The following is a 22,238-nucleotide window of genomic DNA, read 5'->3' as shown; positions in this document are numbered from 1 at the left end:
TATAAAGGATATGTAAAGTTGTTAGATATAAAGCAACATCTCATTTTAATTTATTTTAAATATTAAGTTAAAGTTGTTTTTGTTCCTTGGCCATTTGTATTTATTGGTGATATGTCATTTTACACATTCACCCTTTTCTCTGTTCTGCTCAGTTATCTTTGTTGTTTTATAAGAACTTTTATCATCAGGGATATTTACTTTTTAAAAATATATATGTATATATTTTTATTGATCTCAGAGAGGAAGGGAGAAGGAGAGAGAGATAGAAACATCAGTGATGAGAGAGAATTATTGATTGGCTGCCTCTTGCACGTCCCGTACTGGGGATCGAGACTGCAACCCGGGCCTGTGCCCTGACCCGGGAATCAACCGTGACCTCCTGGTTCATAGGTCAGTGCTCAACCACTGAGCCACACCAGCTGGGCAGGGATATTAACGCTTAATTCAAACTCTTCTTAGCAAAATAGTTGCACTCTGAAAAAAATCGTGTGGTGCAGCAGCTTTGTGTTCCTATGGAATGCTCACAGAACGGATGCTCCTCCTCAGCCTGCTCAGCTCACCTGGGGTACCCCCCCCCCCCCCCCCCCCCGACCTGGAATCTGCAGTGTAGTGAGTCTGCAGCCTGCTCTCCACAGGGAGCTCCCTGGCCGCCTGTTGGGAAATAGGCCAGAAGGAGTTGGTGCCGACACTGCTGAGGGATTTGGCCGGCAGCCTGCAGAGGGAGTCGTCCCAGCTGGGGGTGCTGGTTGAGACTGGACTAAAGGAGGAAGAAGGAAGTCCAGGCAACAGGGTGTGTGTCCCCATAAAATTCAACAGGATGTGTATTCAGTTATGGACAAGGAAGCTACCCGAGCAACTGTAAGCACAGGAAAGTGGGGGGTCGGGGTATTGAGCTGTGGTCAGTTATAGAGCCTCCCTGCTGACCGAGCGAGCGAGGGACATCAGGCCGAGATAGGCCCTTCCCTCTGACCATTACCAACAAGCATCTAATCTAAGGAAAGCCCTGGTGTCTGAGTGACCAGGCCGGCAGGCAGGGCGGCCTTTGGGAGAATTCCAGAGGCGGAGCCGGGACCTTGGTGACCCCTTTTCTGGTCCTTTGATAAGTGTCTTGAGTTTCAGGAATTGAGGTAAAAAGCTCTGGGTGTCCCACACAGGAAAATACAAAGGAGGGGAGACTTCGCCCAAACCAGAAAGATCACGAAAACAAATTTGTGCCCTAGCCAGTTTGGCCAAGTGGCTAGAACCTCGGCCTGCGGACTGAAAAACCCCGGGTTCAGTTCCCGTCAGGGCACATGCCCGGGCTGCAGGCTCGATCCCCAGCAAGGGGTGTGCAGGAGGCAGCCGACCCATGATTCTCTCTCACCATGGATGTTTCCATCTTCCTCTCCCTTCCTCTCTGAAATCAATAAAAATATATTTTTTAAAAAATTAAGAAAACAAATTTGCGAGTTCAAGAACTTAGGGGTCAGGAGATGTTCCCAGTGTGCTTTGCTCCCTGGTGTGGGAGCAGCGCTCCTCCCGCCGGACCTGCTGGCACGCTCCCCCTTTCGCTGCTGTTGGGCATGTAGGTTGCGAGGCCCGTGGTAAGGATGAGTTGCTCTCGCCGGCATCGCTGAGACGTCCTGTGGTCATGGCGCAGGGTTTCCTCCTGCGTGTTTATGGGCGGCAAGTGGCTGCCCGTCCGTCCGTCCGTCCGTCTCACCCGCTCTCTGTGTCGCTCAGCATCGCCTCCCGGTTGACCCTGGCCGAGCTGAACCAGGTGCTGTACCGCTGCGAGGCCGAGGAGCGCGAGGACGGCGGCGGGTGCTACGACGTCCCCCGCTGGTCGCCTCTCAAGTACGCGGGCCTTCAAGGTGAGCAGGGCGAGGGCCTTCAGCGTGTGGGGTGTCTTTTCAAGCGTCAGACGGTGTCTTTTTGATAAAAGTAAGAGTGTGGGCTCGGAGTTGGCCGCCTGGGTTCAGGTTGTGCTCGGCTGCCCGCTCCTTCCTTGGCCCCTGCCAGGACGCTGCCCTCTGCCCCCCGCCCACCTCTAGGAAGTGTCCATCATATTGTCCGGCATGAAGGCTTTTTTGAGGACAAAGTGAGGTACTTCATTGAAATAGCAGAATATGCTGTGGACTGCCCCCCCGGGGGTGCGCAGTGGTTGAGCATCGACCCATGAACCAAGAGGTCACCGGTTCAATTCCCGGTGAGGGGAGTTACAGGAGGCAGACGATCGATGTCCCTCTCTCATCGATGTTTCTTTTGTTTTTTGTTTGTTTATTTTTTTAATTCTTTATCTAATCGATGTTTCTATCTCTCTCTCTTTTCCTCTCTCTCTAAAATCAATTAGAAAAAATATTTAAAAAAAAAGAAAAGTTGCCCCTCTATGACAGAAATGTGCTACGTATGCATAGGACTTCTATTTCTCGTTAGGAGTTATTTTAAAGATGTGCCTATATACCTCACTTAGACACTTCGTTTACTTCCATGTACCTCCTGTTCTATATCAACATTGTTTCCAAAGTAGGCTTTAGTCATATCACCATCAATGCTCTTGCTCTCTGAAACCAGTTCTGTGACTTCCTTAAGTCTTCCCTGAGTATGAATGAATCTACCGCCTGTCAACACAGACACACACAGACATCCGTACCCTCCCCATGATGCCACAGGGCAGAGAGAGCATGCCAGCGGGGACACCGTCTGCCTCCCCAGAGGGTTAGCCACGAGCATGGTGGAGCCATGGCCTCTGCCAACGACATAGCCTGACCTTCCTGTGACTTTGCAGGACTGATGTCCGTATTGGCAGAGATCAGACCAAAGAACGACTTGGGGCACCCCTTCTGTGATAACTTGAGAGCTGGAGACTGGATGATTGACTACGTCAGTAGCCGGCTCATTTCCCGACCGGGAGCTGTGGCCGAGGTAAGCACAGCCGTATTGTAGTCCAGATGGACAAGGGCACAGTAAGATCTGTGTTACCTGTTATACGTATAATATTTACATAATGAGCAAGGGCACTGTAAGATCTGTATTACTCGTTATACATGTAATATTTACATAATGAACAAGGGCACAGTAAGAACTGTGTTACCATGTTATATGTATAATGTATATATATAAAAGGCTAATATGCAAAGTGTCCCCACGGGAGTTCAACCAGGAGAACGATTGCTATGACATGCGCTGACCACCAGGAGTTGGCGCGGAGCGAAGGAAGGCCCCAGCCAGCAGCCGGAAGGCCCCGATCGTCCCTGATCGCCAGTGGCCCTACCTGTCCCCGAATTTTGTGCACCAGGCCTCTAGTATTTACATCATGAACAAGGGCACAATAACATGTGTTACCATGTCATATGTATAATATTTACATGGCTTGCTACCCTGAAACATTTTCCCGTCATCTCTCAGTTCTAATAAACGGGTACCTGGTTGGTAGATAACTAGTCAGTAGAGTTGCGGGTTTGGATTTGCCTTTTAATGCACAGCCGGCCTGCAGACACACCCCATGCGCTTTTTGCATCCTGTCCTCACAGGTGGGTAAGTGGCTGCAGGCCATGTTCTTCTACCTGAAGCAGATCCCGCGCTACCTGATCCCGTGCTACTTCGATGCCATACTGATTGGCACCTACACCACCCTCCTGGACACAGCCTGGAAGCAGATGTCCAGGTACCCGCAAAGCCTGGGAATAGGCATCTTGTGCAGAAGCCTGTGCGGTCTGTTTATATGTGCTCTGAGAAGACCATGTAGAGAGCACAGACGCAGAGAGCCGAGAGCATTTGTAAGTGGGTAGTAACAGTATTAGCCTCCTGTCATATGGAGCATACAAAAGCTTAGATATTAAAATCTGTTCTGCCTGGCCGGTGTGGCTCCTGGTTGAGCGTCGACCTATGAACCAAGAGGTCACTGGTTTGACTCCTGGTCAGGCCACATGCCCGGGTTATGTGCTCGATCCCCAGTAGGGGGCGTGCAGGAGGCAGTCAATCAATGATTCTCTCTCATCATTGAAGTTTCTCTCTCCCTCTCCCTTCCTTTCTGAAATCAATAAAAATGTATTTTTTTAAAAAATAAGTAAATAATAAAATGTTTGTGTTTCTACAAACAATACTTTCAACCCTGCCACTTCCTTGCAGCTTCGTCCAGAATGGTTCTACCTTCGTGAAACACCTCTCGCTGGGCTCGGTGCAGATGTGCGGGGTGGGGAGGTTCCCCTGCCTGCCCCGGCTCTCCCCGGCCCTGCCCGATGTGCCCTACAGGCTGAACGAGGCCACGCGAGAGCGGGAGCAGTGCTGTGTGTCTCTAGCAGCAGGTGAGGCGTGCGTACGAGGTGGGAATGTGTACGTCAGAATAATTCAAAGAGGAAAAGCTATGGAAGTAATTGTTTTTTTATTTTTAAAAATTTATCTTTATTGTTAAAAGTGGAAATAAAAAACACTCATGACGTTATCCAAGATTTTATGTGGCTGCTTAGCAAGATTTCACTGAGGGTCACTTGTGAACATTATAACCGTGCTTCCCATGTGATTATTACTGTGCCGCGGGCATTCATAGTTACGTGCGTTTTTTATTGTGGCTGGTTAATCCTTTTTTCCTGCATGTTTCTGTAATTTTCAACTCTTGCCATTTTGTATTTTTTATGAAATATGTTTTACTACCTTTATTCCATCATATTCTACTTCTTCCCCAATTTTTAAAAATTAACCCAACCTTATAACGACCAAGAAATCATGAAAAGGCTTTCTACAGACTGCAAAACACAAAACGTCCGTTAAATAAGTTGTTATTATATGTCTGGCTGCCATCAAGTGCTTTAACTGTGTTGTTATTGGCATTCTTTTCTGCAAGGGGCATTGAAACCTGAGCCAGTTACAGTGGCCTCTGCTCTTGATGAACTTCAGTAAACGAAACTGGGGTTTCTGTTAGCTTGGATCTTATTTTCTACTAGAGGCCAGGTGCACGAAATTCTTGCACAGGTAAGGTCCCTAGGCCTGGCCTGCGATCAGGGCCGATCGGGTCACTTGTGAACATTATAACCGTGCTTCCCATGTGATTATTACTGTGCCGCGGGCATTTATAGTTATTTGCGTTTTTTATTGTGGGTGGTTAATTCTTTTCTCCTGGATGTTTCTGTAATTTTCAACTCTTGCCATTTTGTATTTTTTATGAAATATGATTACTACTTTTATTCCATCATATTCTACTTCTTCCCCAATTCTTAAAAATTAACCCAACCTTATAACGACCAAGAAATCATGAAAAGGCTCTCTACAGGCTGCAAAACACAAAACGTCCGTTAAATAAGATGTTATTATGTGTCTGGCTGCCATCAAGTGCTTTAACTGCATTGTTATTGGCATTCTTTCCTGCAAGGGGCATTGAAACCTGAGCCAGTTACAATGGCCTGTGCTCTCGAGACTGTGGGGTTTCTGTTAGCTTGGATCTTATTTTCTACTAGAGGCCCGGTGCATGAAATTGTTGCACAGGTAGGGTCCCTAGGCTTGGCCAGCGATCAGGGCCGATCAGGGCCTTCCTGCTGCTGGCCAGGGCCTTCCTTCGTTCTGCACCGCCCCCTGGTGGTCAGCGCACGTCATAGTGAGCGATGGAACTCCCGGTCTCCGGGTCGAACTCCCGAGGGGGACAATTTGCATATTAGGCTTAGATAGATAGATAGATAGATAGATAGAGGAGAGACGGTCTGGCTTCAACAAGCAGGAAGACAGACAGACAAGATAATGTGGATTAACATATGACTTTGCTGTGTTTTCGGTTAGGCTTGCCTCACTTTTCTTCTGGAATCTTCCGCTGCTGGGGCCGGGACACTTTCATCGCGCTGAGAGGCCTCCTGCTGCTCACGGGGCGCTACCTGGAGGCCAGGTAGGTGCGCCCAGAAAAGGCGCAGGTCTCTGTCTGAACGCTCCTCTCCTGCTCCTCGGACTTGCCTTCTCATCCGTCTGCTCTCAGCATTCGGTGTTTTATTTTCATTTTTCACGTGTTCAGGTTTACATGTTCATAGGGTTTAAAGGCGTGCACGTCTGTGACGTTAGTCAGTTCCAGTGCCTCACCGTGCAGGCCAGGCTGTTGTCAGATCTGCTCCTTCATCTCCGTTCATGCACTGAGCACACCTCAGTCCATTTATGTTCTTTCACCTCTGGATGCCGTCCTGTGGCCACAGCCAGCTGTGAGGTGGGGGGACGTGAAGGAACGCCATTTGGGGGGACACCTGGACACATGCCCATGGACAGAGGTCTCTGTGTTCAACTTTCAAGTGTAGGGATGGCTCTGCATGGCGAAGATCGCTTGCACGCTAAGCTCTTTCTTAAAAATATGTTTTTATTGATTTTGAGAGAGAGAGGAAGGGAGAGGGAGAGAGGGATAGAAACATCAATGATGAGAAAGAAACATCATCGGTCAGCTGCCTTCTGCACGCCCCCTACTGGGGATCAAGCCCACAACCCGGACCTGTGCCCTGACTGGGAATTGAACTGTGACCTCCTAGTGCAGGGTCGACGCTCAACCACTGAGCTGCACCGGCCGGGCTCAGCTCTTATGCTTCGGAAGCGTCACTGTCCACACTAACACCTTTTCACTGTGGAAAATACGAAGTTTCCTATTGTGCTGTGATATAAGAGATGGGTATTAAATTGAGATACAGAATTTTACATTTCTAAGTGGCTTAGCCAAAACGCCCTGAGACCTAGACGTGGTAAATGACTTTCCAAGGCATACCCGGGGTAACACTAGAATTGAAACCTGCCTCCTTATTTCTTAGTTTCCTGCTCTTTTTAGAATGCCACGCCACCCGCCTGCCACTTTAAAGATAAAGTATCTCTTCCCGGTTTTTGAAAATTAATCATGGTCTTCAAGGTTAAAAAAATAAATAAATAAATAAAAATAAATAAATAAAGTTAAAGTATCTCTTCCCAGTTTTTGAAAATTAATCATGTTCTTTAAGGTCAGCTTTTACCCATTTATTTTCTTACATGTTTGCTTTGCTCTTCATATCAGCTCTTTAAAAGAATAGAGTACAGCCTGGCCAGCGTGGCTCAGTGGTTGAGCATCGGAACCAGGAAGTCACTGGTTCGATTCCCGGTCAGGGCACATGCCCAGGTGGCCAGCTTGATCCCCAGTGTGGGGCGTGCAGGAGGCAGCCGGTCAATGATTCTCTCTCATCATTACTGTTTCTATCTCTCTCTCCCTCTCCCTTCCTCTCTGAAATCAATACACACATATTTTTTAAATAATAGAGAGCATGTTATGTTTGAAATACCAGGGATTTCAAAAGGAGACTCTATAGCTCGAACATCTCCCAGCCGCATCCCTGACTCTACAGGTGAGAGCCTGTCCCAGGGCGGGTCAGCCACACCGATGGTCAGCGACAAGGCCAGGGCTGCGGGCGGGCTTCTGACCTCTAACCCAGTGCTCCTTGTCTGCCACGACCACTTCCTCCGTGAAAACACCAAGCACTAGGGCAGGAGAGAAGGCGCACCCCAGTGCCCGTCACCCCGAGGGACGTTCTTGTCTCGGGTTCCTCCCGTGGTGGTTTGTGTCCCTGTCCAGTGAGCCGCGTGCCTCTGCTGTTGCAGGAACATCATCCTGGCCTTCGCCGGCACCCTGCGGCACGGACTCATCCCCAACCTGCTGGGCGAAGGCACGTGCGCCAGGTACAACTGCCGGGACGCCGTGTGGTGGTGGCTGCAGTGCGTGCAGGACTACTGCCGCCTGGTGCCCGGCGGCCTGGACCTCCTCCGCTGCCCCGTGGCCCGGCTCTACCCCACGGACGACTCCGCGCCTTTGCCGGCTGGCACAGTGGTAAAGACCGTCTCCCGCCGTCACTTCTTTTCCCGAAAAATGACTCGGCTTCTCATACAAAATCAGACGCCGTTGGGGATCCTTCAGATGGCGCTGGTTACCTGGCACCGGCCGGCCGGGAGGGAGGGAGGGAGGGCGGCGCTGAGACCTGCTGCCCGAAGTGGGGCCTGGGAGGTGCAGGGGCAGAGACGCCCGAGTGGGTGGGCGTCAGGGGAGACGCTGAGCCTGCCCAGGTGGGTGGGACTTCAGCAGGGATGCGGACGTGGTGGGAAGAGCTCAAAGAATGCTGTCACGGAGCTCCGTGGAGCGAAGCCCGGACAGGGTGTTCCACGCAGACCTGTGTGGTGTTTTGTGGGGCCCCTGAGGGTCGTGAGAGCCTGTGGACAGGAGAGCCAGGCTGGGAAGGTCTTGCCTACCAGTCCCGGGAGTTCAGAGTTTATCTGTCTTTTTTTTTTTAATATGTTTTTAAATTGATTTTTAGAGAGAGGGGATGGGAGAGTGATAGAGAGATAGGAACTTCCTCTATTGGCTGCCTCCTGCACACCCCCCCACTGGGGATCGAGCCCACAACCCTGGGCATGTGCCCTGACCGGGAATTGAACCAGCGACCTCTCGGTTCCAGGGTCAGCACTCAACCACTGAGCCACGCCGGCCGGGCGGAGTTTCCCTTTCTGTACAGTCAGCTAGCTCACTTACTCTCTGAACAGTTCGCTCTAGTGGAAACCACACAAGCTCCCAGGATTCCTTTCCATGTGTCAGCCAGAGTGTCAGTGAGTCCATGGCCCAGACTTCAGGAGTCGAATGACAGTATCTATATATATAAAACCGTCCGACCGGTAGCTATGACGCGCACTGACCATCAGGGGGCAGATGCTCAACACAGGAGCTGCCGAGCTGCAGTGACTTGGCAGCAGCAGTTCTCGGGTGATGCACCCGGAACCAGAGAGGAGGGAGCCCGATTCCAGGATGCGTCACCCGAGAACCACCCTCTCACAATCCGGGACCCCTCGGGGGATGTCGGACTGCTGGTTTCGGCCCGATCCCCGCAGGCCAGGTGGAGGGACCCCCGCTCACTCCAGAGACACCCTTCGAGCCGTGGTGCTGCCGGCCGGGGAGGGAACACGGGAGGTTGGCTCCAGGGTGTGTCCGGCCAGTCCCACCCCACTGGCCACCTAATTAATTTCTTTTCGATGTGCACGAATCCATGCACCCGGGCACTAGTGTTAAATATTCACATGCCAAAGGTCGACTGTATTATTCGGCGTGCGGAGCTGCCTCTCTCCCCAGCCCCACCCCTCATCCCCATTTCTCCCCCCAAAGGAACGTAGATGTGTTCACAAGACTGGAGTTGAAGGGCTCGGGGGCGGAGGGGAGATAAGAAAAGGGCACGTGTAACCGGCGGCGTCGCCTGTGTCCCCACAGGACCAGCCGCTGTTCGAGGTGATCCAGGAGGCTCTGCAGAGGCACCTGCAGGGCATCCAGTTCCGGGAGAGGAACGCCGGGCCCCAGATAGACCGCAACATGAAGGACGAAGGTACGCCCCGCCCGGCGTAGGGCCCAGCGAGGGGAGCGAAACCGGACGTCGGCCACTGACGCCGCGACAAGTGGTCTATTCGTGTGCAGCGCCTCAGAACACAGCTGTGGGGGAGGCGGACACCGTGCCTGCCCTCACGGCTTAGCTGTAGCTTCTCGGGGAAAGATCTGAACGTGCACACCTTTTGTCCGCCGGTGTGAAAGGTGGTTGGTGGTTGCATTTACGATCATAATAATAGTCGCTAATAATCGAGTGCTCCCTGTGTGCTGCCCACGCTGCCAGAGTCAGTCCCATTTTACACTCCCGCGAACACTGGGATGAGTTATATGATCCCGTTTTTATTGCTAGGATGACCGGAGAGCAATAGTCTGTTACAAATAGGACTACGGACTTTTTTCTTTTCATTTTGTGAAAGATCTTTTTATTCATTTTTAGGGAGAGAGGAAGGTAAAGGGAGAGAGAGAAACATCCATGTCTGAGCGAAACATCAATCCGCTGCCTCCTGCACGCCCCCTGCTAGGGACCGAGCCCACCACCTGGGCATGTGCCCTGACCGGGACTCAAACTGGCAACCCTTCGGTGCACAGGACGATGTCCAACCAACTGAGCCACACCGGCCAGGGCTCTCTTTCTTATAACACTATTGCTTTTCATATAAAATGATAAGCTTTTTAAGTGATCCACTACAGGTATTCAGATAACTCACTAACTCATAAGTTAGATTTTAAACAGTAATTAACCCTATTTAGTTAACTTAGTGTTTGTAGTGGTAACATACAAATTTTACACCATATATATACACACACACACACTATAAATGATATGGTTTTAAATTTTATCTTATATAATCACATACGACTTAGCCACATACACATACGTGGTTGAATATATTGCTATTGTCCATAATTGAAACGTTTGCAGAAAAGGCATCTGACACATTTCCTTTTGCAACTTGTTCACTCAAAAAATGTGCTCTGCGGCTTGGCCCGTTCTGATCCTGTAAATCCAGCCGTTCCTGTCAGTGCCGCAGCTCTCCACTTGAACGAAGCCCAGGGCTGTCCGTCCCTCTGCCCGGCAGGGACTTAGATTCTTGCTCACCAGCAGGGCTGCAATGGCATCCCTGGCTCTGTCCCACGCGCGCGCGGGCTCCCCGGAGAGAGTGTCTGGAGCGAGCACACCTTGGAGGAAAGCGATTTCCACGTGGCGGGTCTCCCAGCTCACCGCCGTCGTGTCCCTGCTGGTGACATGCCTTTCCCCTGGTACAAATGTTCCCTTTGGCTCTCCTAGGTTTCAATATCACCGCAGGGGTCGACGAGGAGACGGGATTTGTTTATGGAGGAAATCGCTTTAACTGCGGCACGTGGATGGATAAGATGGGGGAGAGCGACCGAGCGAGGAACCGAGGCATCCCAGCCACTCCCAGGCACGGCTTCTCTGCGGCGCTTGTAGAGTTACACCCTTGCTTTTTCTCTTTCTTTTTTTTTTTTTCTTTTCTTTTTAAATACATTTTTATTGATTTCAGAGAGGCAGGGAGAGGAGGAGAGAGATAGAAACATCGATGAGAGAGAATCATGGATCGGCTGCCTCCTGCACGCCCCCCACTGGGGATGGAGCCAGCAACTCAGGCATGTGCCCCGACCGGAATCAAACCCGGAACCCTTCATTCCGCAGGTCAAGGCTCTATCCACTGAGCCACACCAGCTAGGGCTGCAAATTCTCTTACAAACCTGTTTGTGTGGGTATATTATGAGCTCTTGGGCTTCCCTTTCGTTTTCCTTCAAAGCGAGCTCTCAAACGATGATGTTCGTCCCCGCTTCCGCCATCCAGCCCCACACCATGTTTGCTGTCTTTTCCCTGGGACTCCAGTTCAGTAACTCTGAGTCCTCACGCCACCCCCTTGCCAGCCGCCTTCTCCTCTCATCCGTAATCTCCATTCTGCTCCAAAGCATTTTTTAAAAATATGATAAGAAGGTAAGCGATGGCAAGTAGTAGGAAGTGAGATCCCTCATCCACAGTCCCGTGAAATGCGAGTGTCTTTATAGATGGTGGTTCTTATGACATGGCGGTTAGACAGCTCATCGCAGTCGCTGGTCGCATGCCCTGTAGGTAGTGCTTGCCCGGCTCCGACTCAGAGAATAAAACGTGTCTTTCATTGTAGAGACGGGTCCGCCGTGGAGATCGTGGGCCTGAGTAAGTCCGCCGTGCGGTGGCTGCTGGAACTGTCCCGGAAAAACATCTTCCCTTACCGCGAAGTCACAGTGAAAAGACACGGTGAGCCGCCCGTCATATTGGGAGAAAAACTCCGGGGCACGGTCTGCGTTCTTACCCTCCCCGACCATCACCTGACTCATGAGCTTGTCATGGGAGGGAAGAAAGCCATTCCCTTACTAACAGACCTGTTACCAGGCTCTACAGCAGCTCTGAACTGAGATGTGAGAGGCGTCGTGGTTACTAAGCCTCCTGCGGCTTTTCTGTTCCCCAGCGGGACTGCGGGCGAGGTGTGGCTTTCCAATCAGGAAACCTTTACACCCCTTTTCCTAGGCCTGTTCTGTCCAATAGAGCGCGAGCGTGAGCCACGTACATCATCGTAAATTGCCCACCAAATGCGTGGGTTCCCCTGAGTGGGCCCAACCACCACGCCTTGTGCAATGTTTCAGGAAAGGCCGTGAAGGTGTCCTATGAGGAGTGGGACAGGAAAATACAGGACAACTTCGAGAAGCTGTTCTACGTGTCCGAAGACCCGTCCGACCCGAACGAGAAGAACCCGGACCTGGTCCACAAGCGTGGCATCTACAAGGACAGCTACGGCGCGTCCAGCCCATGGTGCGACTACCAGCTCAGGCCCAACTTCACCATCGCCATGGTTGTGGTGAGCGGCGTGTTTCTGGTCTTCACATTTCAGAAACGTTGTGCGAGGGTTGATTTAGTTCCTCATTCCCAGCTGTTCTCATTGGATTGATAAGAAGTACATGCTTAGTATCTGATTTAAATAATCTTTTCTCATTAATGAAGCAGTATGCCTGTCACCCTTAGCCAATCACATTCAGTACGGAAACATAGAAAACGATGGATGATGACGAGTGAAGTCATCACATCGGAGCACACATAAGAGGAGGCTATTCGTAGGGCACAGTGGGCAGCTGGATCAGGTAGTGCGGCCAGATCCAGCTTGGCCACGGCCCCGCCCGGCTGCCTTGACAGCTGAGGGCACCCGCACCTCCCGCACCCGCACCCGCCCCTCCCTCACCTGGTCAGGACACGTGCCCAGGTTGGGGGCTCGATCCCCAGTAGGGGGCGTGCAGGAGGCCGCGATCCATGATTCTCTCTCATCATGGATGTTTCTACCTCTCTCTCTCTCCCTTCCTCTCTGAAATCAACAAAAATATTTCTTTAAAAACTTAATGCGGACTCTTAGTCACCGATGCTCTCTCCTCCTCCATGTCACATGCTATTGGAGGCAAGTCCGTCTGTGTTTTATTCTGGCCCCAGAAGCAAGCAGTGGCGACCAGGTGAACTTCAGGGAGGCCACGGGAGCCTCCTGGAGGGCGAACTGGACAGGTCCGCGTGGCCTGTGCTGTGGCAGCCGCGGCAGCTTCCTTCCGGGCTGGTGCCCTGTGGGGACTGACCCAGGAGGTAACCCCCTAGCAGCCTCCTCGTTTCTAAGGCCAAGACTGGGGCTTCCGGTCAGCCCATTGCATTGGCTCCGGTTTGGCGTTGGCGCTCAGATTCCGGCCACACTGGGTTCTAAAGGGGCTTTTCCGAGTGTGTAGCGAGTTTGGGTTTACGTTCCCCTGGGAGTGGAAATCATTCCTCGTGACCTCCTGTGTGTTTGTGTCTGACGCCCCGTAGGCCCCCGAGCTGTTCACGGCGGAGAAGGCGTGGAAAGCCCTGGCGATGGCCGAGGAAAAGCTGCTCGGGCCCCTGGGCATGAGGACCTTGGACCCAGAGTAAGTCCAGGAGGAGCTTTAAGAATGTGGCTCGGGCTCTAGTGAGCGTGGGGTTCTTGTCATCGCGGCGTGAAAACCTGGAGGCAGACCCAGGCGGCGTGTCGGTAGTAGGAAGGCCGTCGGCGTCGTCGTGCATCGACATGACTGTTTTGTCAGCAGAAATCTCTGACGCTGCATTCACACTCCGTTTTAAACACATCTTCTGCATCTTCATAAACCATGGTGTTCGGAATGCCTTTGGCTGTCCTGCATTCGGCCGTCGGTAAAGGAGTTGTTAAGTTCATAGCACTAACGTCATGAGTACCTGCTAATGTGACGGTGACTTTGTAGACACGGAAGTACAGACACAGCATCTCCTCGGAGCATCCTCCCTCTCCAAGTGTCACCCCTCTCCTTTCTGCGCTGTCGCACCCCTATTTCTCTTGAAGCCAATACACCATTTTGTCTTTATGTCCTGATGATAAGTCTGTGCCATTTTACATTCCTCCTCTTTCCCAGCTTTTACCTTTTCTTGAGTTTCCAATGCCCTATCTGTCTCCTGTTTTCCCTTCAGGTTGGATGCCCACCATCAATTCGCTTTCTGTGTCCATGTGTGAGTGCCAGATCCCCGGTGCCCTGTTCTTTGTCCATTTTTCCCATTTACGCGCACTCACTCCAGCCTTGAACGTCGTGTGTGTCTGTGCTTCCCTGCCTCTGAGCGCTCTCCACATTTTCCGAGGTGACAGGAGCCACTGGCCAAAGTCACACCCACAGTTGGTGCAACTCATGTGGCAAGTCCTGTCTCCCTCCCGCAAAGAAAACAAGGAATCATTTAACTAAACAGAGCAGAGGGAGCTGTCCTGTGTTATCTGTCACAATCAGTCTGTCATACTTTGGTTTATAAGTGTGTATGAATTCCCTGTGTATTCAGTTGCTACTTATAATCTCATAATGTCCCTGTTGGAGTTAATTTTAACATAATTTCACGGAGAACTTTAAAACACAACCTTCCCAATATTTCATAGTTAATAAAACTGTATCTTTAGTAACCACTAATTCGCATTATTCTGCGTGTATTTTAGTTGTCATAGGCATATGAGAGGCCTGGTGAAATAATGTACTGTAACCGATGTTAGTGTCAGGGTAACTCCTTGAAGGCAAGCTAGCTGGATGGTTGGTAGTCTTTTGCGTTAGCCAGTATTGGTTAGTCACTCCCGAATGCACCATTAAATTGCTCTGAACTCTGGGTTTACTCATTTAAGGTTCCATGGGCGATGAGTGGGAGACAGAATAACATGATTGTCTTACCTCTGCTGTGGAACCTTTTTTCCGATGCTTCCTGCTTTGCATCTGGTCTCTTCTCACCTACTTGTCATTTCTGTTCCAGTGACATGGTGTACTGTGGGGTTTATGACAACGCCCTGGACAACGACAACTACAACCTGGCGAAAGGTTTCAATTACCACCAAGGACCTGTAAGAATTCCATTTCTCTTTTCCGAGTTTTCAGGTTTTCCTCACATAATGTCAGCTGCTCACAGCTCGCTCGTGCCTTCACTCATGGAATCTTCTTTTCCAGGAATGGCTGTGGCCCGTTGGGTATTTCCTTCGTGCAAAATTGTATTTTTCCAAACTGATGGGGCCAGAGACCAACGCCAAGACGATATATCTGGTTAAAAATGTCCTTTCTCGGCATTATGTTCATCTTGAGAGGTAAGTCGTGAGAGGCGTGTCATGTCCATAACCAGTATTGAGTCGGGTAGGAAGCGACATTTCCTTAGAATTCACTGCTGTTCACTCCAGTTAATCCCAACAAAACGGGGAAGCTTTACTCTTCAACACGACAAGGTCTGTGAGGTAATCCTACCTTCCCTTCATCATGCTGGGTTGTTTATTTTACTCCTAAGACTTTATTGCATGATTTGTGCATGTGAAATAGTCTTTCACTTTAACTTCAGCTGCTCTGTCTTTTTGGATCAGGTTAGCACAGGATAAATACAAAAAAATGGGCCTTTTGAGTGAACAGATTTAAAGATATATCGATAAATAATTTTCAGAAAAGCTCTCCTTGTCATTGAAGTATCAGAGTTGGCCTTTGGGCTCTTGTTTCAAACCCATTTGTCGCACCCTTTGTCCTGTTAGCAGATAAGTAACTTTCAGAGTTCTATGTCCTTATACAGTGAGGAAATTCAGGCAAAAGCTCTTCTGTCCCAAAGTCTAGGTTAAACCTGAATATGTACATCTTATTGCTAATAATTGTGCATAAACAGCATGAACTGTATCCCCTTTGCCATGAGAGCTGAGGGACCTCCGTGTGTCACAGGAATGGGTGTGTCTGTTCCCTTCGCTTCAGTGCAGCCACGGGCACCCCTGCACGCTTCTCTCCCATCAGCGTGAGTGTGTGTGACGGGAGCACCCCACGTCCCAGCACCGCCCCCAGCATTGCTCATGGTCTGCACTGAGTCCGCTTTCTTCCCTCTGCCCAGGGAAGTCAGCACGCTCGCCCGCCCGGTCGTTTTTCTCCTTCCACCTGTGGTCCGGTCCCCCCACCTGTCCCATGACCTTGCTCCGAGGGTTACCCTGCACGTGATCTTCGCACCTGCCGGCTGGCTTTTGTGTTGCCCTCAGCGCTGGGGCTGCCCTGGCAAAGCAGCACAACTGAGTGGTTCCAGGGACAGAAATGGATGGTCTCCCGCGCATCCCTTACCAGGGCGCTGTTCTCAGAGCGTCCACAGGACGGCACTGTTGCAACGCCTCCCGGCAAGGGCGCACGTTCTCTAGGTCTCTCCGTTGGGTTTTCTTAGCAGAAGAGCAGAATTCACTGCTAGGCTGCTGTTCTCGGGAGCCTGACGTGCAGGCGTGGGTGGCCCGTGCCCCTCAAAGGCGCCGGGGAGGGTCTCCTCCAGCCCTCTCTCCAGCTCCCGGAGCGCCGCCTTGCCCGAGTGTCCCCGTGCTATAAGAACACCGATCAGATGGATCAGGGCCGCCCTGCTGCACCTTCACTGACCTCCTCCGCTTCGAGGTCCTGGGCGAGGCCTTCCGCACGGGGACTCGGAAGGGACAGCGTCCCCCTCACAGACACCCGGCCCCGCTGCTCTGCGCGTCCCTCTGACGTCGCCTGAACACTTGGAAACAAACATTGTCTGCAGTTCCCATTTCTCTGTGGCAGTTTTTCACTAGCTGGTGCTGTTAGTTATTATTCAGAGTATCTCCACATCTGCCCAGTGGAGTTATTTTTCTATTTTTATCATGAACTATTGGATAGCTACAGAAAAGCATATGTAACATAGCCACAAGCTACAAGGCACAATAACGAAACAAACATGCTCCCAGACCCCGACTGAAGAAATGAAACATCATAGAATCTGTAATTTTAAATTTATGTTCTGTATTGGAGAGCTTGCATTAAAATGAAGAATACACTTGATATGCTAATAACACTGTATTCTGATAGCAAGCTCGGCGCATCATCAACCTCCATAAACTTCTATAAACAGGAATCACTATATGGTACCTACCTAATGGGGCTTCTAGAAGCATTGAAATGAGACCATATGTCTAAAGCACTTAGTATAAGAGCATAATAAATGCACAATAAATACCAACTGTATTCAGCAGAATGAGAAATTAGTATGGAAGTTCATGTTGTTTTTAGTCACCATCTTTCACCAAATCATAATTGTATGTTTCCTCGTTGTTTCACCTTAATTTTACAGTTTCCTCAAGATCAAACTTAATACATCTAATTTGAGTCTCATAAACTTACTCCGAAAGGAATGAAGTTAGGCCAGAGGGATATTGGTCTCCTTTTCTACATATTGCTCGGAATGGTAGTTTCTCCTGTGTGTATAATACCTAAAGGGATTCCTTTGTATCTGAAAGTCTTCAACCCCAAAGAGTGAATAGAAAGAAGGATGTCCATCCAGACTCCTCATACACACGCTTTAGGATGTCCTGCTTCGTAGGAAAGACCCTGCGAGCATGTTTTCTATACAGGAAGGCAGAATCCCCAGGTCTCTTGCCTGTTTTGTTAACCCCACGGGATCCGTGTTAGATTACGTCTCATGAAACGGCTTTTCTCTCTTCAAGGTCCCCTTGGAAAGGGCTCCCGGAGCTGACCAACGAGAACGGCCAGCACTGCCCCTTCAGCTGCGAGACGCAAGCCTGGTCCATCGCCACTGTTCTCGAAACGCTCTACGACTTGTAGCTGACTCGGGGGCTCGTTACATGTGCAGTCCCTGGTAGGTGGGAGCAGGGATGCAGTGCAAGTGCTTTACATGCACCGGCTCAGGTCACATGGAAAGTCTCACTCATGCAACATGGACGCACACTTAGGTCAAGCCTGTGAAAGCATTGATTTTTTTAAATGTACATAAGTAGCTTTTGATTTGAGTCAGAGAGACAGTCATCATGACCAAGGGAGTGTTTTTCTTTCGATTTCAGTAAGTGTTCTTCGAAGGCTTACGAATAACGAGTGTGAGACTTGGAGTTTGAGAAAAGAGAAATCATGCCATCTTCTGTTTGTACATGAGTGAAATGAAATGAGAGGCTGGGATCCGTTTTCTTCCGTCACAGTACAGATGGAATAGGCTGTGGTTTGATGAATGGTCTTGCCATTGACTGTAGTATTTCTGGCACCTTCCCACTGCTTTCAACAACTGTTCAGCGAATGATGAGTTCTGAATAATATGTGTTCAGCGAATAATATGTGTTCAGAAATGGGGCACAGAGGGTCAGACGTGCTTTTATTTTTTCACGGATACATTAGTATGTGCTTTATCATTAATACCAACAGTATATTTAATATCACTTACTTATGCTAATGATGCATAGGATATAGGGAAAAGCCACAAAGCATTAGGTATTTCCTAAAAGCAGTTTTATAAAATTCTTCCGTTTCCGTTTCTTACAATGAGATGGTTTACATTTTTAAAATGCAAAAACGGTGGGCATACTGCTGAGAACTTTAAGGGGAAAATGCTATATTAATTTTCTAACTATTCTTAGTCTGTGTGTCAGTGTGTTGATAGGTCGTAGTAGCTCCTGGTTGCCTATGAACCCTCGCCTGCCATTGACGAGTGTAGCCTGGAGAAGAATCTCCATATAATAAAAATAGAGATAGAAATCCTGTCGTTGTCTTTAATTCAGCAGAAGCATTTCTGATGTGTCCTCAGCTGTCCTGCCTGGTAGGCAAGCGTCTTTCTGTGTCTGTGTGCCAAGCAAATAAAAATCTTTCCTCCAGGTCTGCACTTGCTTTCCTTCCTTCCTTTACCCCTGAGCCGACCTGCGGACGCCGACGCCTGCCACGCGGTTCGGGCTTGGTATTAGGGGCCTGGTCTTTTTGCAGGATGTGTAGGGGCACAGAGAGAAGGAAGAGTTTAGGCCAGGGGTGGGCAAACTTCTGACTCGAGGGCCACAATGGGTTCTTAAACTGGACCGGAGGGCCGGAACAAAAGCATGGATGGAGTGTTTGTGTGAACTAATATAAATTCAAAGTAAACATCATTACATAAAAGGGTACGGTCTTTTTTTTTTTTTTTTAGTTTTATTCATTTCAAACGGGCCGGCCGCGGGCCATAGTTTGCCCACGGCTGGTTTAGGCTGTTCGGTAATTTATTTACTGTTGACGTCAGGAGCAAAATAAACGTTCAATGTATAAATAGACCTGCTGGCGACTCTGCGCTCCCCTGGGATTTCCCAAAACCCGTTCAGGGCAGAGACACTGGTCTCGGTCTTCAGGAACCAAGGCCAGCTCCTCATGGCCCAGAATATTCTGTAATGTTCCAGGGAACATCAGTTCACTGTCTCCTACATTCCGTGAGCAGCGCTGTACAATTTTAATCAGTAGTTTCTCCAAATTATGGTTCCTCTTTGTTAATGACGTACAATATGCAGATTGAGGTCTTGTTTATGCCGCGTGCCCATTGCTGGGGCCCCGCTCTGCACCCACCCTCCAGGATACAGGGGGGGAGAGCAGGCAGGACCGTTGCACGCCAGGCTCAGAAGCAGAGGGAGAGGTGCAGAAGGTCACAAATTGACAATTGGATGCTGTGGCCCTGAGTGTCCCACATACTCCTCTCACAACTGATTGGCCAGAACTAGTCACGTGGCCCCACTCAACCCAGAGAGCCAGGAAATGCAGCCTACCATGTGCCCTGAAGGCAGACAGCAGGAAGTAGTTGGTTTGCAGCATAATCCAACTGCACATGGGTGTATAATCAAATGTACGCTAGGCCGGCCGGCATGGCTTAGTGGTTGTGTCAGCCTATGACCCAGGAGGTCACAGTTCGATTCCCAGTCAGGGCACATGCCCGGGCTTGGGGCTCGATCCCCAGTAGGGACATGTAGGAGGCTGCCGATCCATGATTCTCTCTCATCGCTGATGTTTCTCTCTCTCCCTCTCCCTTCCTCTCTGAAATCCATAAAAATACATTTTTTAAAAAACGTTCTCCTGATGGGTGAATCGAGACCCATGTCCCTAGAATTGCAGCCCCCACCCCTTCCCAGCCCTAAGGCCCTGAGCAGCTGCCCAGCACAGCCCCTGCTCCTCCCCACTCTCCTAGTCGCCCGCAGGGGTGTCTGGTGGCTCTGCCAGGTGAGTAGACCAGGTAAAGGGGAACCCCCAACACTTCCATTTGCAATTCACCTGGACTCTGAGACGAAGCCAGTTCTTTGCCCCAAACCACCAAGCTGGTCCCCCCAAGGTGGTCCCCCACCAAGCTGGTCCCCCCAAGGTGGTCCCCCCCAAGCTGGTCCCCCACCAAGCTGGTCCCCCCCAAGCTTGTCCCCCACCAAGGTGGTCCCCCCCAAGTTGGTCCCTCACCAAGCAGGGACACAGAGCATCAGGTCATCCTGGTAGCTTTGGGCAGAATCTGCAAGCCCCGCCCTCCAGGGAGCAAGCCTGCAGAGTGACCCCAGGTCCTGAAGGTGTAGCGAGAGCAGACGCCTCCCTCCCGGGAGACACCCCGACTCTAGACCCAGCAGGTCGGTGGACAGGAAAACCTCCCAGAAGCCCCTCCTGGCTAATGGACGAAACGAAAAGCAAGTTCACTTCATGCTGGTCAGGTGGGTGTTCTCCAAGCGAAAGGGTCCCATGGCTGCTGTCGGCACCATGAGGAGGGGACCTCAGTGAGTCCGCCCAGAGCCGCCTGATGGACGAGGAGTTAGTCCTTGTTTGCCCTGAATATCTGACACCTCGCCAGAGGCAGCCCACTTGGCAGCTTGAAGGAACCAACTGGTTTTTCTCCTTCGTGAGCTGGGATTTCAAGTCGACAGTTTGAGGAACATAACTGGGCAGGAACCAAGAATAAGGGACACCCGGAAACCGGAGGTTAATTCTCTAAACACTGACTTTTGTGTGTGTGTGTGTTTTCGCTGTTTTGAACAGACATCTTAAAAAACATCACTGTAGTCCCCACTCTCTGTTGTCCTTTCCTTTGTTGTTGTTGTCGTTAGTCCTCACCCGAGGATATTTTTCCATTGATTATTAGGGAGCGTGGGAGAGGGAAAGACAGAATCATTGATGTGAGAGAAACACATCGATTGGCTGCCTCCTGCACGCGCCCTGACCAGGGCCCCGGCCAAGGAGGAGTCTGCGACCATGGACCACTGTGCGTGCATTTAACCAGAATCAAACCTGCGACCCTTTGGTCCGCAGGCCAACGCTCTAACCACTGAGCAAAACTGGCCAGGGCTTATTTGTAGTCTTTTCTTTCTTTTTTTGATTCTTACTCTTAACCCATTCAAGTCCCTAAACTGCCAGCCACGGAGCGGGGACTGTGACTTAGTGCGCGCCATGCTCAGTGCCAGCTGCGCCAGCGCCCTCTGATTCGGTCTCCACGTCTCTGCACCGTTGGAGACCTGTGGTTGCGCAATGCTTGATGCGTTCATGCCTCCAACGGGGCTGCCAGGTTTCGCAGATAAAAACACAGGCTACCGAGTCCAATCTGAACTTTTGATCAACAATGGATTTTTTTTTAGTGTAAGTATATCCCCAATGTTGTAGAGACTAAACACTTATGCCCTGTGTATCCGACATTTCAACGTAGCGAGGTGTCTGTCCTGTGTTACCTGGCAACGCTACCCGCTACCCGGAGACGCAGCGCCCTGTTGGCTCTGGCTGTCCTCGCTGACAGGTGGTTCCCTTTGTCTGTCCTTCCGCTGCCAACGTTTTGCCTTTGAGCTCTGTCTCCACAGGGAGGCCGAAGCCGCCCTCTGCCCGTGTCCCCAGGCTGCCGGTTCTCTCTCTTCTTTCGCGGCCATCTCTGTTTTTACCGATACGTCTTATAAATTTACTAGAGGCCCGATGCACGAAATTCATGCAAGAGTTGGCCTTCCTTCCCGCTGCTGCCGGCACCGGCTTCCCTCAGGCACCTGGGACCCGGGCTTCCCTTGCAGCCCAGGCTTCATCCAGAAGGTCATCCGGAAGGACATCTGGACTGTGGTTCCATGTTCGGTCGATTTGCATATTACGCTTTTATTATTATAGATTATATTGATGTCAGAGAGGAAGGGAGAGGGAGAGAGGGAAAGAAACATCAACGATGAGAGAGAATCATGGATGGGCTGCCTCCTGCACGTCCCTACTGGGGATCAAGCCCGAAACCCCGGCCTGTGCCCTACCTGGAATCGAACGGAGACCTCCTGGTCCAGAGCTGGACCCTCAACCCCTGAGCCACAGGGGTGGCCTCACTGGGACTGCTTATCCCCGTGGCTCCCATCGCTGGTTCGCTGGCTGCCACCGGTTCCCGCCTCATTTTCCTCCCTGGACAGCTAAGCGCAGTGATTTGCTTCAAGGCGGACACATCGGGGTTGAATCCCACTCCCGTATCGCAGGGAGGGGAACCTAGGGACAGGGTGCAGGGTCTGGAGGCCTCAGGGCTCCTTCCCCAAATGCAGGGCGAAGCCTGCCTGGCGGCGAGGGCGAGGGCGAGGGCTCCGAGCTGCTGTGGGCCCACCGCCGGGGCGCACCCCCACAGCTCCTCATCCCGGAA

General features: G+C 50.8%; 1 protein-coding gene across 2 annotated transcripts in view; it reads left to right on the top strand.

Annotated features, from left to right (window-relative positions):
- AGL (amylo-alpha-1, 6-glucosidase, 4-alpha-glucanotransferase) overlaps window positions 1-18,490 on the top strand; it is a 40,052-nt gene extending 21,562 nt beyond the window's left edge. For both annotated transcript variants that reach the window (XM_005878551.1, XM_014549664.1), the window contains exons 21-34: window positions 1,723-1,853; window positions 2,768-2,904; window positions 3,513-3,646; window positions 4,111-4,286; window positions 5,749-5,851; window positions 7,561-7,786; window positions 9,209-9,320; window positions 10,608-10,743; window positions 11,479-11,591; window positions 11,978-12,189; window positions 13,170-13,267; window positions 14,634-14,721; window positions 14,825-14,958; window positions 17,335-18,490. In XM_005878551.1, the coding sequence (XP_005878613.1) occupies window positions 1,723-1,853; window positions 2,768-2,904; window positions 3,513-3,646; window positions 4,111-4,286; window positions 5,749-5,851; window positions 7,561-7,786; window positions 9,209-9,320; window positions 10,608-10,743; window positions 11,479-11,591; window positions 11,978-12,189; window positions 13,170-13,267; window positions 14,634-14,721; window positions 14,825-14,958; window positions 17,335-17,452 (1,918 nt within the window). In that variant the 3' untranslated portion in view covers window positions 17,453-18,490. The remainder of the gene's footprint in view (window positions 1-1,722; window positions 1,854-2,767; window positions 2,905-3,512; window positions 3,647-4,110; window positions 4,287-5,748; window positions 5,852-7,560; window positions 7,787-9,208; window positions 9,321-10,607; window positions 10,744-11,478; window positions 11,592-11,977; window positions 12,190-13,169; window positions 13,268-14,633; window positions 14,722-14,824; window positions 14,959-17,334) is intronic.
- Window positions 18,491-22,238: the final 3,748 nt, after the last annotated feature.

Source organism: Myotis brandtii, unplaced genomic scaffold (assembly GCF_000412655.1).
Source record: "Myotis brandtii unplaced genomic scaffold, ASM41265v1 scaffold565, whole genome shotgun sequence".
Classification (NCBI taxonomy): domain Eukaryota; kingdom Metazoa; phylum Chordata; class Mammalia; order Chiroptera; family Vespertilionidae; genus Myotis; species Myotis brandtii.
Note: the sequence above shows the minus strand (reverse complement) of the source record. Positions and strands in the feature narration are given on the sequence as shown.